This window comes from Artibeus jamaicensis, unplaced genomic scaffold (assembly GCF_021234435.1).
Source record: "Artibeus jamaicensis isolate MK-2021 breed Jamaican fruit bat unplaced genomic scaffold, CSHL_Jam_final contig_518, whole genome shotgun sequence".
NCBI lineage: Eukaryota > Metazoa > Chordata > Mammalia > Chiroptera > Phyllostomidae > Artibeus > Artibeus jamaicensis.
Genome location: NW_026521870.1, coordinates 2917377 through 2932194, shown reverse-complemented (window position 1 = coordinate 2932194; position 14818 = coordinate 2917377). Strand labels below are relative to the sequence as shown.

Genomic DNA, 14818 nt, shown 5'->3' with positions numbered 1-14818 from the left:
TAGAGGAAGTAGAAACATCTCCCGTCTCCACAGATCTTCTTGTGATGACGTGGAGCTGAAGGAAGAGAAGGAAGGCCATCCCACTCAGTAGGGAAGGCCATCCTCTGACTTCAGAGCCCCAGGCGGAGTGCCCAGCGGCAGCACCTCCAGGCTCCATGTCAATCAAGGAGAACGTGTGAGACCCTCAGTCTGTGTCTAGAGCCCTGCCAGGCACTCCACAAGAGAAAAACCACAGGAAAGAACCTCTGCCCAGACGAAGATCACAGTGGAATAGGAGAACAATTTCTGAACAAGACTGCATTACACAATGCAGCAAATAAGATCAGTAATTTAACATGAGAAATGGTACAGTAGTTTCAAGACAATTAGAGCAATAAGTTCTTGTTCTATGTGCAAAATTTGTATTTAATCCAGAGACTGTCTTGTGTTAAATATCTTTTAATGATCAAAAATCTAATTAGTCCTTATCAGAGAACTTTGTGCAAAAAGAATTTTTTCCCTACCAACTTAATTCCATATAAGCTTAAAGCACACATACATAAAAGAAGAACTGTGCCCTCAAAAAGTCCCAAAAGGAGCTTTGACTAAAGAAGTTTTGGGGATTTTTGTATTAATTATTTAAACATTGACCCTCTGTCATTACCTGCAATTGCCAGAAAAAGTAAAAATCTCACTCCCTTCTCTACTCAAGGCTTTTACAAAAATGTCATTTTTCTTTGGATTTGCCTTTGTTGATAATTGATTTCTTGCTGTCCCCATTATTTGCATTTTTAAAAATTGAAGGCAAAGAAAAATATGTCCTCTGAATTATGGAAAAAGCCATGCTGACTCTTACTTCTACCACCTCCGTCCTTTCCCCATGCAGCTTGTGAAAGAAGGACTTTAATTTTCTCTGCAATCACAAGAGAAAGGGCTTAAATTTTCTTGGTTTATATGCTAAAATTCCAAATGTTGGAATATGTACCCCATTTCTAACCTTGAAAAAACGGCCTGTCTCTAACGGCCCTCACTGCTTTTCTCCTGGGACCTCCTCCTGCCATTCTGTCTCTCTGTGTGCTTACGTCATCATTTCAACCACATCTTTCAGGTATGATGAACATTTTATAATGCCTACTCACCCATGAGACTACCTGTACACGCCAGTTTGCGTAAAACAGTCCTGCCCTGTGTTGTCCTGGTGTAACAATTAATAGCTCACCTTTACTCTCCAGTCTGTCCTCATTGGAATGATAAATTATATAGCTTCCCTTTACTATGTCATGTATTAAAGCAATAAACATCATTACCCTCCAAGGAAAGCATACATCTAAAAGTACAGACCATGAGTAAAGTTTCCAATACCTGCTCAGATAAATAGTGTCCTTCAAGTTACTTTATTTGATGGACTGAATTTTTGCCCATACATGTGTTTTTTCCTACTTTGAAGTAAAAGACTTATGTAGTGGCTTGCCTACTAGCCAAACTCTCAGTCAACTCCCTCCACACCCAGAAAATTGTGCATATGTAGAAATTTAGAGCACAGCAAACTAAGTAGAAAAAAGAAGGAGCAAAGCTTCACACGTTGAAATACTAGGTCATGGACATCTCATTCTCATTACAGAGAATAAGTCAGACTCAATGTCATAATAATCACAGGACCAAAAGGGAGTTAATGTTGTCTGTCTTCCTGACCCTAGGAAAGATCATGCTCACAGAACGGTACATAGACGGCTATCACGGCCCCTCTCATTATAGCCAAGCAAAGCTATAAAGTGCTTCCCATAGAAAATGAGTATGGCTCACTGTGGAGCCTTACAAAATAAAGTTCGATCATGCCAATGAAGTCAATTATGGAATGAGGGTCTTGTCCTGTTGCTTCAGTTCTCCTTCAGCCAGACTTATTCTAAAGGTTTGTCTTATGCTCTCTGCTCATGGGGCCATTTCTTGGGCATACTCCTCACTATCACCTCAGAAGCAGGAGCAGACAAGCAGATGGAAACAGAAAGAGGCAAAAAACAATCCCTATTTCCTGAAACTCGCCCCTCACAGTTGTGTGCCTTGGCGTGAACCCAGGCTGAATTATGACTGAAGTTGTCCAAACTTTTTTTTCACAATGAACCTTAGTTATTATATATAAACAATTTATGGGGTACAACATGTCCATACTGCTTTGTAGTAAGACATCTTTCTGATGTAAGATCATAAAAATGTCAGGGATATATATGGTGTAATGTGCCTTATAGTATAACCTCTTTGAAATAGAAGTTTCTCTGGCATTTCTTCAGAAGAAGCTCACAGAATCAGTTTTTCTTCCAATAAACTAGGAAGTGTTACCCCGTAAAAGGCAGTATGACAGCAAAGGTAGCAATCGAAAGTAACCACAGGCCATTAAAGAGCACAATGGAGCAGCAAACTGTTTTTAGTGTTGTGTTCGACGTGATATTATAATTTGTAGCCGATCAAAAATGGACAATTTTGTTTTTCACATCTATGGTTTCTATTCTGCTCTTTTGTTGTTCACTGTGGAATTGTTTCATTGTTCAGTATTATAATGCACATGTAATTCATGGCTAATCGCAAATGGGTGGTTGTATTTCTAACCTGTCAGTTTTTCTGCTGCTCTTTCCTTGCTATTCCTGATCAAGGATTGTAGTTTATAGTGTCTCTCCCATAGTACCAACAGAACCACTTAAAAAAATGGGCAGTATGAAAATACTATCCACCCAGCTCAGCACTGGAAACACTAAGTGGAAACAGAGGTAGGAGCCACAAGACAGCAGGTGGAGGCACAAGATGCAGAGGGCTCACAGCCAGAGCTCCGAATCCTGTGCAAGTGCTTCTGCTTGAGCCTACCTGGTTCCAGGCTCCTCTGCCTTTGTGATTAAATGCCCAGTATGGTCCAACCGCACATCAGTAGATTTAAGAAATATTTTTATAAATTCATAGATGCCATAGCTGCAGGCAGCTATTAAGTGACCATGGAAGGCCATCTGTACTTCCTAGAGAACATCATCATGTCTGAACCCTGCCAGATGAAGCCCCGGCCTCCTTTGCTCAGATGCTGCCAGTGTCCAACAGCCTTAAAGCACCACACACAAATGTCCTCTGGAGCGCTACTGAAATGTTAAAAATAAGTGACGTGTAAATGCTAAGCCACTTTTACCAGTGACTTTAGCATGAGAATCATAAAAAAAACTAGAAAAAAATTAATAACATTATCACTTAAAATGATCTCAACTGTACCATGAAGGTTAATTTCCTGCACTTTTTTTCCATGGGAAAATCATTATTGCTATCTTTAATATAATTTATATCATGGTTTGATCTGTGAAAAAAATGTGCCTTTCACTGGGAGTTTCTAATATATCACATTATGTGTCACTTTGCAATTATAATATATTGATAAAGAAGATCAGTAAATCCTGTTAAGCTGTCTTTGCCATTTTTAATATGTAGATTTTAATTTGGAAGTCTAATTTCAAAAATAATGTTTTCAGGTAGCTTTGTAAATAGTGATGGTAATATTTACATTTCTAACAGATTCCTTTAATAGAGAAAGTTATCATGATATGAGCTAAGTAATAAATAGTGAAATAAAATTTAGGTTGGGGACACATTTTTCACATGTATTTTTAAAATTAGATCTAATCCAATAGCTTATAAACTTATTTCATTTAGTAATTTGAAATTTAGTGCTCCTAGAATCAGAGGATAATGGGGGGAGGGGTAACATGAAAAGTAAACTCTCAAATCATCCCTTGATTGAAAGTTATTTAGTATGTCAAAGCATTTTCTTGGTGGTACAAGTTGACAGTGTAACCCAAAGTACTTTCATGAATAAATATGAGACCATCAGGGCCGCAGTAAACCAAATGTAACTGCTGGATGACAAGTAGGTCCTAGTGAGATTATGATCATATAAAATGTCAGTTTTCCAACTAATGGACGTCTCTAGTGGTAGCAGTCTCCCATGCCTCCCGATACGGCTCTCTCATTTTAATGAAAGTATATTTCTCAATTCATAATCCTAAGCAGTCACACTAAACAGGAGATATTTTAAAATAAAAAAATAACAATTCTGCTAGAAAACTAATTTGCCTTACTGTGAAAACACAGATTGCCTGGCAGCGACGCTCATCCTGAGTGAGCGTGAGCGAGACTAGCTGAGCCGGGTGCAGCAGGGAGGCGTGTTCAACGCAGAATGCCCTCCATCCTGTGCCTCATCATCGCCCTCAAGAGGCTTCTGTTTTCATTTCCATTGTTGAATACTGCAGAACTCTATTTGAAACAAACAAAACTCAATTAGAAAATTATGAAAATGTGGTCTTATTTTAATTTTTTAAATTTCATGATAAAATATTAGTGCTTCATATATTTACTTCACAATGCTTCCTAATAGTTTATACTCATAATCATTAATTTTATGTTATATGTAGTGTAGATTATATCATAATTCTCATGAAACTTCTCTAGTGCCAAAATAAACCAATTTAACTTAACTATTGACATATAACTTCAACTATCCGGAGTAAGTATCAAAATATTTGGACTGGTGTACATAAATTAACATGATTGTTTATTGAATTTTTCATTCTTCATTATATTTGATGGTATAGTATAACATTATTTTTTTAAACCTGTACTTATTGTGTATATTTTTCTCTGAATTGACTTTCAAATAAGCATTCTTACCATGAGAATCAAAGGTTAGCATTTGGAAATGGTGATCTTTTCTCCATTCCAATCTACAGGAATTCAGATTTTACTATTTTATGTACATGTGAAAAAAATACATTCATAGACATGTTCCTATACGTAAAACAGTAAATCTGTCCACTAACTTCCATAGATTTTTACAGCAAAATAGTCACTAAACATGAGCATAAATTGGGGGTGAGTTATAATAGCAACAAAAAGAAAGTAAAGATGAATGTTTAAATGCCATAAATGAATCTCAATGTTAATTCCCCATTTTCCCATCCAGAACAAGTGCCCCCAAGGACCAGCTTTCGAATGGATTCCTCTGGCAAGTATTCTTCAGTTCTCACAGTCCTGTGAATGATGTCTTCCATTTTGTGTAGCAAATCATTCTTCTGACCAGTGTCAGTTTATTAGTGTATAATTTTTATTAATCCACACAAGTATGTACTTAAGATAGAAAGCAAATCTCATTAAGGTGGGCTTGAATGGCTGCTGAAGAAAAAAACAAGAAACAAAAGACAAAAGAAAACAGTCATATTTATTTCTTTCTTTCATAAAATGCTCTAGTAAAAGACTCAAGTAAAAACCAGGTGACAGTGAAAGTCACCAGACTGACTAGAGGCACACTGTCCAGTACCAGTAGCTTCCAGCCACATGTGGCTATTGGGTGCTTGAAATGCATCTACTCTGAATGTGGATATGCTGTGAAATGTGTACAAAGTCCACACTAGATCTTGAAGACAATACAAAAAAAAAACTAGAAATGTATAATATCTCATTAATTATTTTACATCGATGAAGACTTAAATAATGTTTTAAGTATATTAGGTTTAAAATATATTATTAAAATTGATTGTACCTGTTTTGTTTTGCTTTTTAAAATGTGGCTACTAGAAATGTTTTAATTACTTATATAGATTACAGTTTCTTTATATTGGGTATCACTGGACTAGACACATACACATAAGAAGCTAGAGTATCTAAAGACATTTGCCATTTAGACATTTCCAAAGAACATATTAGAAATTTTCTATATAGAATGAAATTATTTTCACATCAATTAAATAGCTATATCAATTTTTTCAACCATGCCAATTACCAAATGCAACATTTCAATAGTTTTTCACTTAGAATTGAACATTATAATTTCAAGTTTACAGCTGTTAGTAATAATTTTACTTAAAAGAAAATTTGACCCCACACATTCTGAAAATAGCAATTTTGGTTAAGGCTAAAATACTTAACGTTATTATGGAAATGAAAGAGGAAAAGGAAGGTTCGGAATTTTGTAGTCCAGGGAAGTGCTTTGAACAACTGATCTGGACTCAAAGCCAGAACACTGAAACAATTGCAGAAAAGAGCATTTTATAATAATAGTGCTATTTCAGGTCTGTAGGCTCACAGCACACATCTCTAGAGTGTTTCCATGATGACAGCTCATTATCCATCCCAGCATGCTCTAACTCCCCCCTGGAGAATTTATGTGCTCGAGATCATTTCATTCTGTAAGTTTCCGTGTCATTTTTTGGATATGTAGAAAATATCAAAGATATATGCTTAGCATTTTGTCCTCACATAATATCTAAAGTATTTGTTTATCTTGGTCTGAACATTTTTAAAGCATGATCATTCTTATATATTGACTATAAAATCATGATAATTTTTAAGAATATCTTATGCCTGGAGGGAAAATAAACCTAGTAATTACAGATGCAAAATAAAAACAGGACTTAATTTGAGATTCTAAATCTCGGTTTACTGGCCATGGCCAGCACATTTCTTTTAAAAATCTCAGTTTCTGAAAGTTCTTTATTTAAAAACAAAAGAAGAAAGAATCAGTTTGTTATTTAGATCACCTTGATGTATGTGCAAAATACTATATTTACATTTCAAAAGATATACCTTACTTAAAAAAGATAAATTCTAATATAGTTTGAGTATATTATACTACTGTGCAATTCAGATTTTCAGGAAGAGTGCTGATTCAAATATTTTGTTAAATGTCCACACAAGTTATCAAGATATTCCAGAAAATCATGACTACATCCAAAAGTAAACAAATCTCTCATACTACTTCTTACATTTATAAAATGTCTTTTATCAAATTCTGTATCATGATTTTTGACTCAGGTATATTTATAATAATTATATGGCATTTTGTTAACTTTAGCTGCACAAGATGCTTAGGGATAAAGGCAAAGTTGGTAGTAAGAACTCCCAAATAATGTAATTATGAACCTAAGTGATAACTCCATAGTATAATAATGTTATGGTTTATGGGGTCTGCTGGACTGATATCTTAAAACAATTAAATTCAAGAAACATTTATTTGGCAACTTCTCTAGACTATGCACAATGGAATACTATAGATGCCATCACTAAAGGAGAATGTTAGTGAAAAACAATGAATTCATAGCCAGGTCCTTTGAATGGACAACTTCACCCAAAGACAAGAGAGCCAGGGCATGGAGTATCACAGAAACCAAGAATAGAAATCATTTCCAGAAGGAGACCTATCTTTGTTTAGAAATTAAAGACACCAGAGGTCCTAAGGGTGCATCAGCAGAAATCAATCAGAATGAGGAAAGAGAAAGTGGCCATTCACTTTGGTCATTAGGATGTCATCAATGACTTTAAAGAGAGCAGTTCAGTAGTGCCAGATGTCACAGTGCCAACCAGACTGGCAGAAATAAATCACAGGTGAGCATGAAGATAAGAGTGAAAGCCCCATTAGAGGCTGTTCTTACAAGAGAGAAATAGATAAGTAAGGGAATATTAAGAATGGGGAAATATGAATTTATGTGAAAGATGAGGGAGAAAACCATGTAGAGTTGGAGACCACTTCTAGTACAGCTAAAAAATATCTTACCACATCCACATTGTCAAAGGTATAAAGGTAAAAAGCAAAGAGAAAGGGTTCTTTTGAGACAAAAACATGTTAGCTACTTATCTGGTAATGTTGGATTTGAGCAATAGAAACTATTTAATTCCTGTTTAACTCCTTCTGTGTTTGGAGTGCATTGGAAATCCAGAAGCCAGAGGCATATGTAATAGCCACCTGTAATTTCTGATTCCATCCTCGTAGTCTTTCCTAGACCTCTTTACAAAGAAAAGCCAAAAAGTAATGCTCTTTTCAGCAGGAAAAATTGAATGAATTCATTCTCTGTGCCAAACTGATAATAAGCTCGTGGTACTTATGCTTTAATTAAAACATGAAAGGGGATTCAAGTACCAAAATTTAATTGACATGTTTACAGCAGCAGCCCATGTGCCAAGTTAATCCATAAAAATGCTGTTCTTTGCATTTTGAAGCTTTAATCATTCATAAAATTAATCGGTTGTGTTCAGTCACCCATCATTTTTCCTAAAACTGTGCACAAAGCCATGTCTTTCAAAATCTAGACTAAGGATACCTATAACATGTGAAGCCTTCCTGGAGTCTTAGTGTGAAATAAGAATCAGCTTTGGAATTCTGCTTTTCTTTATTGAGGAAAGTTGCCTGATACTTGGCTATGGCCGTCATTTGCTACTTTAAAAAATTTGTTAGCTTCTTCATGTTAGTGGGAGCCCAGGATAAATCAGAACTTGTAAATTCCATTCCCATAGCTTGCCACAGAGTTCATGTCAAGTCCCAACTGGAATGAGAATCTTAAGCAGTTTTACTTCATAATTCCTAAGGACCCTGGGATCCATCTTCTAAGGCAGAAACAACACTGGCCATGGCTGGCCATTGAACACCAACATCCAAAGAGTGTTCTGTCTCTCCACAGTCCATTTCTTCACAACCACCTCATCCTGAGTTGCACCAAGCAATACTTGAGAGTATTCCTGACTGTTCTGCAAAAAAGAACTGAGGGAAAGGAAGGTTTTTTAAAAAGGCATGAAAAGAGAAGAGAGAGAAAAGGATGTTGGTGGGGGCATGGCTGAGTGACAGTAAAAGTGACTCAGGTCCCACTAGAGGTCCACCAGACCCCTTCATCTAATGACTTTCCGGGTGCATGGTGGTGATTGTTAAGTTCTGTCACAATGGAGTGAAGAGTCAGCTCATGGATTTCTTTGCTTTAAGTTCTTACATTAACAGAAGACATAAAGCATGATAGGATCATTTTAAACATGCCATCAGGTCAGAAGAGCAGCTAAAGGAAAGTATCAAAAACATCATAATCTTTCAAGAGACCTAACAAAGCAGGAAGGAAAAGAGTCGTGTCTCTCAGCTTTGTGCATGTAATTGTAGTTATTTTCTAAAGCCAGACTCAAATTGGGATGGGGAGGATAAACTAAAGAAAATTATCTTTCTAGAAGCTCTAATTTTCCCTAGAAAAATACCACTGCCTTAGGGTACAATCTATCATTTAAGTATTTTTTTCCAGTTGACTATTTCAAGTTCCCATGCTCTACAGTCTCTGAGTCTATGTTCAAAATTAACAAAGAAATAAGAAATAAACCATGTCTGCTGGCACTTTTCTGATGGGTCTCTCTTCACTGCTCTCTACTTGCTCTTGTGCCATGAAGCTAGCTCTTCTTGGACAGTTAGAGGGTACAGTTGACACGGTTGGCACGTACCACCCTACGTTTGAAATCAGAGTGGTCAGAGCCACAGCCAGCGGGTCCTAATGTCACTAAAATGCACACAAAAAAATAGGAGAAAGAGGATGAATGCCCCACTCACATCTGATCTTCAAAATCAAATAAAACTAACCACCTAAAATCTATATTTCTCTACCAATAAAGGGGGGAGTTCTGAGTCATTCATTTAGGAAAAGCTGTCCAGTTCCCCCAGGAATCACAGCATTCTCTAACACAACTTCCTTGTCATTTGGCATATCAATCCATTCCTGAGATTGTCAATTTCAACATTAGCTTGGGGGAGAGTTTTACTTCATAAATAGATGGATTACACAATAAACTCCTCTTACAGTTCCTCATGCACTATGTAATCACCAATGATGCAAAAATGAGGATATTTATAAGAGTAGATGGAATGTTCTGGTTAAACATGTGTTAGCTCTATTATTTTAAAGGCCAAAAATATGGCATGCTCTCCTTGTACTTTCTATGCAGCATAGTCTAGAGAGCTTAAAGTAATCTGGAGGGGAGATTGCTGTAAGCAGTCACATCACCACCAACTTTCAGAGGTTTGAACAGTGATTTGACATAACCTGTCACCTTGCCATCCCCTCTGGCCTTTCTTCCTCCCTCGGGAGAAGCGTAGGTACCTGCTGCGATTGTGCAGGGCTGCTCCCCACCTCCAGAGTCCCAGGGCTTAGCACACACTACAGCATGTGATTTCGTATGTGGTATTACAGATCCCAGAATAAACTGAGTTCAAAAGTCAGTTGGGAATTACAGAGTGTAGGGCAAAGTTATTTTTATCTTTAACCACCCAACTCTAATTATTTAATAGGAATTAAATTCTTCTAAGTTCTCTCATCTTTAAAATATGAATGATTATATAATTCACAAGGGATGACTAACAGATGTAGAAATCCAATCGGTTAGTCTTCTGTGAGTTTTATTTTAGTCATTGAATCTGTCTCTCAACTATGACTACTAGTGGTCCAGAGATAGCTTCCTGTCCCTTAAGAATCCTCTGAAATCTCATCCCAATTTCCAAAACCATCTGTTTAAGCAAAGAGAATTTAACTTAATATTTGCCTCTGTTAGTTCTAATACCTCTTGTAAATGACTAAGGCCCAGAGACCACTAAATACTTCTTAAGCAAAGGATGGCATTGATAAGTATTCCCTAAAGTTGTTAATCACCCATTGGCATCCCAACAGTGGCAACCTACCATTCATTTAGGAAAAGCTTTCCAGTTCCCCCAGGAATCATAGCGCTCTCTAACACAAGACAACTCCCTTGCTACTCAGTCATCATGGAGACTTTTCCCCTGAGGAAGGGTCAAAGGTCCAGGGACAGTGGGGGAGCATAAATTATATTTTCTTTAAATAGTCAAAAGATTTATTAAGTTTCCGTTTATTTATTCTAGAGTTGAAAAAAATGACATTTGGATGAGTTTCCCAGCTTCTCTTTAAGTATATTCTGTTCTTTCAGCTAACTGCAGAAAAGTATCCTCCTAGTTTACTTTAAATACACTAGTGGATTCAACAGAGAATCTACTAATGGCTTCCACATTGTAAAGCCATTTACAGTGGCTTGGGGGGAAGAGTTCACTTAGATCTAGGCAAATTTCTATACCTAAATTATGAAAAAACGAAAAGAATTAGAAAAGAAAAACTGTACTCCAACTTCAATACAGAAAACTTTAAATCCTATATTCTCTAATGTTTACAATTTTAAAAGAAACATCTTTTTTAGGCATAAGTTTATATCCTCTTCTCCCTGCCCCCCTCCACAAAACTGGATGCATCAATCATAAACAAATTAGTGTACTACTAAGTAGTACTTTACAAGGTACTTCCAACATATTTCCATCTGTCCTCTCATATTTCTAAAAAAATCCTTCTAGTCAGAGTAAACATCATCAAAGTGACAGCCAATCTTCTTAAGGACAATCTAAATGCTCTCAAGAAAATAAAGAACTACAGAGGTGTCCATTTTTTTTCACCCAGAAAATTTGCGAGCTCTTTCTGCCTTGGCTGGTCAGTTAATTCAGACTACCTAATTTTGGAATACCTACTTTTTGGTGCCACAATATTTTTCATTTATGCTCTCCATTAACTCTGACAGCACTCTCATTAATCACGTCCACAATATTAACATATCATTGGTGTGTTCAGCCCCTCAGTGGGTGGGGAGGTGGCAGGATTCATTACTCAATGGGATCTCCTTTATGCCAGGTCAAGATTATAAGGAGCTGGATGTTCACCTTCGCAGGATGGAGTCTGGATTTGGCTTCAGAATCCTCGGGGGAGATGAGCCCGGACAGCCTGTAAGTGGAATCTTCTTTGTAGCCACACTTGGGGTATATTGTGTGTGTCTGCATCACAGGAAATGCCATTGTGTGTGACAACTGAAAGGAAAATTTTTAGGACTCACATGAAGAAGTTTGAGGCTTTTTTTTATATTTAAGTTCTCAAACATGTTAGTGTTTCCATGCTTATGTATCATCAAAAATCAATGCACATTATATTAAAAAAGGGACATTACTCTTTCTTAGTACAGGTTGGATTTTTTTCTTGACTATTTCAATTATTTAATTGTATTACTGCCCATGGTCTTTATGGGCAGCAACTCACAGGTAAACAAACACGCCATATAACAGAAGATACATGTGAAGAGGTGACGTGGAGCAGCAGAATTATGTGTGTTTTCAATCAAAACTACTGGGGAGAGAAAGCACAGTGATAAGCAAGAGCAAATTGGAGCTCAATGCTGCAGAACTTCAACTTGAGAAGATGTTCATAAAGTCAACTTCAGTTGGCACAATAATGGGAATTTGGAGAGGCTCTGGAGAAATCCTTTCTCCCTGTAACTCCTCTTTCTTTTTAATTAAAATATTTGAATAACATCAGTTAATAACATTATATAAGTTTCAAGTGTGCAATTCTACAATATAATATAATATCATACTATATACAATATAATTTAATACACCATCTGTATATTGCATTGTGTGTTCACCACCGGAAGTCTGGTCTCACTCTGTTCCTACCCCTCTGGTAACCACCATACTGTCCTATAACTCCTCTTGGTCTATATATGTAGAACCAAAAATGGTATCCAGTCCCTTCACATATGTAAACATTCAACCTCTTAGCCTCTACATGGTACTTTTCTGACCTAGCTTCCTTCAGGATTGTTCTCTAACATGTTCACAGTCTCCCTGTTTAATTTGATCAGTGGTAATTTAAATTCCTTTTATGCAGAGACTTCGTCTCTTCCTTTTCATTATCCTTTGGTAGCCCATAAATCAGGGGTGTCAAACTGATTTTCACCGGGGTCACATCAGCCTTGCAGTTGCTTTCAAAGGGCCGAATGTAACTTTAGGACTGTATAAATGTAACTGCTCCTTAACTAGGGGCAAGGAGCTCGGTGCTGCCACTGGGTAGGAACAAGGTGCCACGCTGGATAAAACAAGGTGGAGGGCCAGATTCGGCCCACAGGCCTTGTATTTGCCACCTGTGCCATAAATGAAAAGTGCGACATTACCCAGAGTTAGCCAAAGTCCAGGCTAAGATCTCCGTTCCCTAAACTGCCAAGTCTGCCCAACATACCCGACATCAGCTGCAGTGAGTATGCAAAACTGCAGTATGAGGAAAGAAATCTCCATTATACTGCCTTCCCTTCAGATATCAGCTGCAAATTTGGGGTCCCCACAGCCTCCCTCAGGTTTAATAATTCCCTAGAACAATTCGTAGAACTCAGGAAAGTGCTATACTTAGGATTACACTTTTATTATTGTGGATGGGAATAAATTAGCACCATGCAAAAAAAAAAGAAAAAGAAAAAAGCACGTAGAACAAAGTCTGGAGGGTTCTAAATGGAATGCTTCCATCTTCCTCTGAGATTTGTTACCCTCCCAGCACCCATCCCCTCAGAATTGCTAACAAGGGTTGTTCACCCAAGTTTTTGTGTCCAGAGTTTGAAGCTTTATTATGTGGGCATGGCTGATGGAATCATCACCCAGGTGGTTGAACTCAACCTCCTGACCCCTCTCCTTCCAGAAGGTCAGGCTGATATCACAGAGCTCAAAGACCCAACACTCTCAGTACAGGACTGGTTGTTCTGGCATGGTCAGCTGCCACACTAAGACCGTTAGTGTGGCTGCCTCTGCCCTGAGTCATCTTCCTAGCATAAACTATCAGGTGCCCACCATGAGTCTCCTCATTAGCACAAAATTTCAGGTATAGCCCAAGGGGCTCACCACAGAAAACAAAGATACTCCTGTTCCAGGGTATTGCAGTAGCTTTCAGGAAAGGCCAGACCTCTATTTTACAGCCATATGCTGAAAATGAAGATACCAAATGATATTAAATGAAGGAAACAAAGTGAAACTATGTCCAAAGTAAAATAGCCTTTAAGGTGATTTTTATAGCATGTTGTGGGATACTGAACGATAGCCAAGGCTTTTTGGAGTGTTTAAGATTAAATCCTTGTAGAATCCATTGTACTTAAAGTAACATAATGCCTCACACTGAACAACTTCAGGGGTCACCACCAAGAAGATGACACCCCTTTTTGTTCCAGAACACACTGACTGACACACTTTTTTTCGCTTACCAGCCTGTGAGCTCTTTGCAGGCAGGACTGTGTTGTGATGGTGGTTGTGCCTCCCGACACCAGCATAAAGCCTGGCACGATAAATAATTGTGAAATGGAATTTAAGAGAGTCCTCTTAGCCAAACCACAACTGTCACTTGAGCTTCTCAGGACAAAAATGATCTGGAGGATATGTATTCTGAGGCCTCCACCCCTACAGTTCCTGTAGAATTAAAGGGGCCTAATCCTAGAAGTAGGCATATGTCCCAGCAGCCCCACAGCATGCTTTTTGTAGCTCTGCCAGTGCTTTAAAGTTACTGTGCGCCAACTAATTTCACATATTTAAAAATTCAAATTTCCACCTTCCTTGAAAAATATCTCTGGCATCATCGAGCCTGCCTTTCTCCGGGACAGTTGGCTGGAGCTAAGCAGCGGTCCCTTGTAGACTGAGCACGGCCACAGTGCTCGCAGCTCCCTAATGCCCGTGTCACTTATTCTGTTTATGGTATCTAAATTCCCTTCCCAGAAGATTAGATTGAAAGAAATTAGAAAGGTGAATATTTTGCACCAAAAGAATCCTCAACCAGGGCCAGATCATGTTTTTAATAAGCCCAACCACTGAAAATATTAGCAGGTTCCTTCTCTTACATATAAATACCAATGAAAAGTTAAACTATAAAATAAATGTAAGGAAAAAACAACAAAGTTTTTATTATTCTCTCCATGAAGCTTACTTCAACACAGTTTTTGAAATATACAGTTCTTACTTTGGTGGACCTCCCCCTAGGCTTGTGGTCTGCCGTGGGGGAAAACCAGTGCCACATTTGGGAAATACTATCGTCCCTGGTCTCCCCTACCCCTGGAGGCAGAGAGATTGCATGAGAGTCACAGAGAACGCATAGTCTTAGCTATCTCAAGAAGGGAGAGTTCTAGCTGAACTTGGCCAAGCACAAATGCAATAGAATTGTTACCCAAT

General features: G+C 37.7%; 1 protein-coding gene across 3 annotated transcripts in view; it reads left to right on the top strand.

The window, feature by feature from the left end:
- Window positions 1–14818, top strand: part of MAGI2 (membrane associated guanylate kinase, WW and PDZ domain containing 2) — a 1409833-nt gene that overhangs the window by 1242566 nt on the left and 152449 nt on the right. For 2 of the 3 annotated variants that reach the window (XM_053668924.1, XM_053668923.1), the window contains 2 exons: window positions 4964–5005; window positions 11481–11572. In XM_053668924.1, coding sequence (XP_053524899.1) covers window positions 4964–5005; window positions 11481–11572 — 134 coding nt within the window. The remainder of the gene's footprint in view (window positions 1–4963; window positions 5006–11480; window positions 11573–14818) is intronic. The other variant, XM_053668925.1, reaches the window with a different exon arrangement.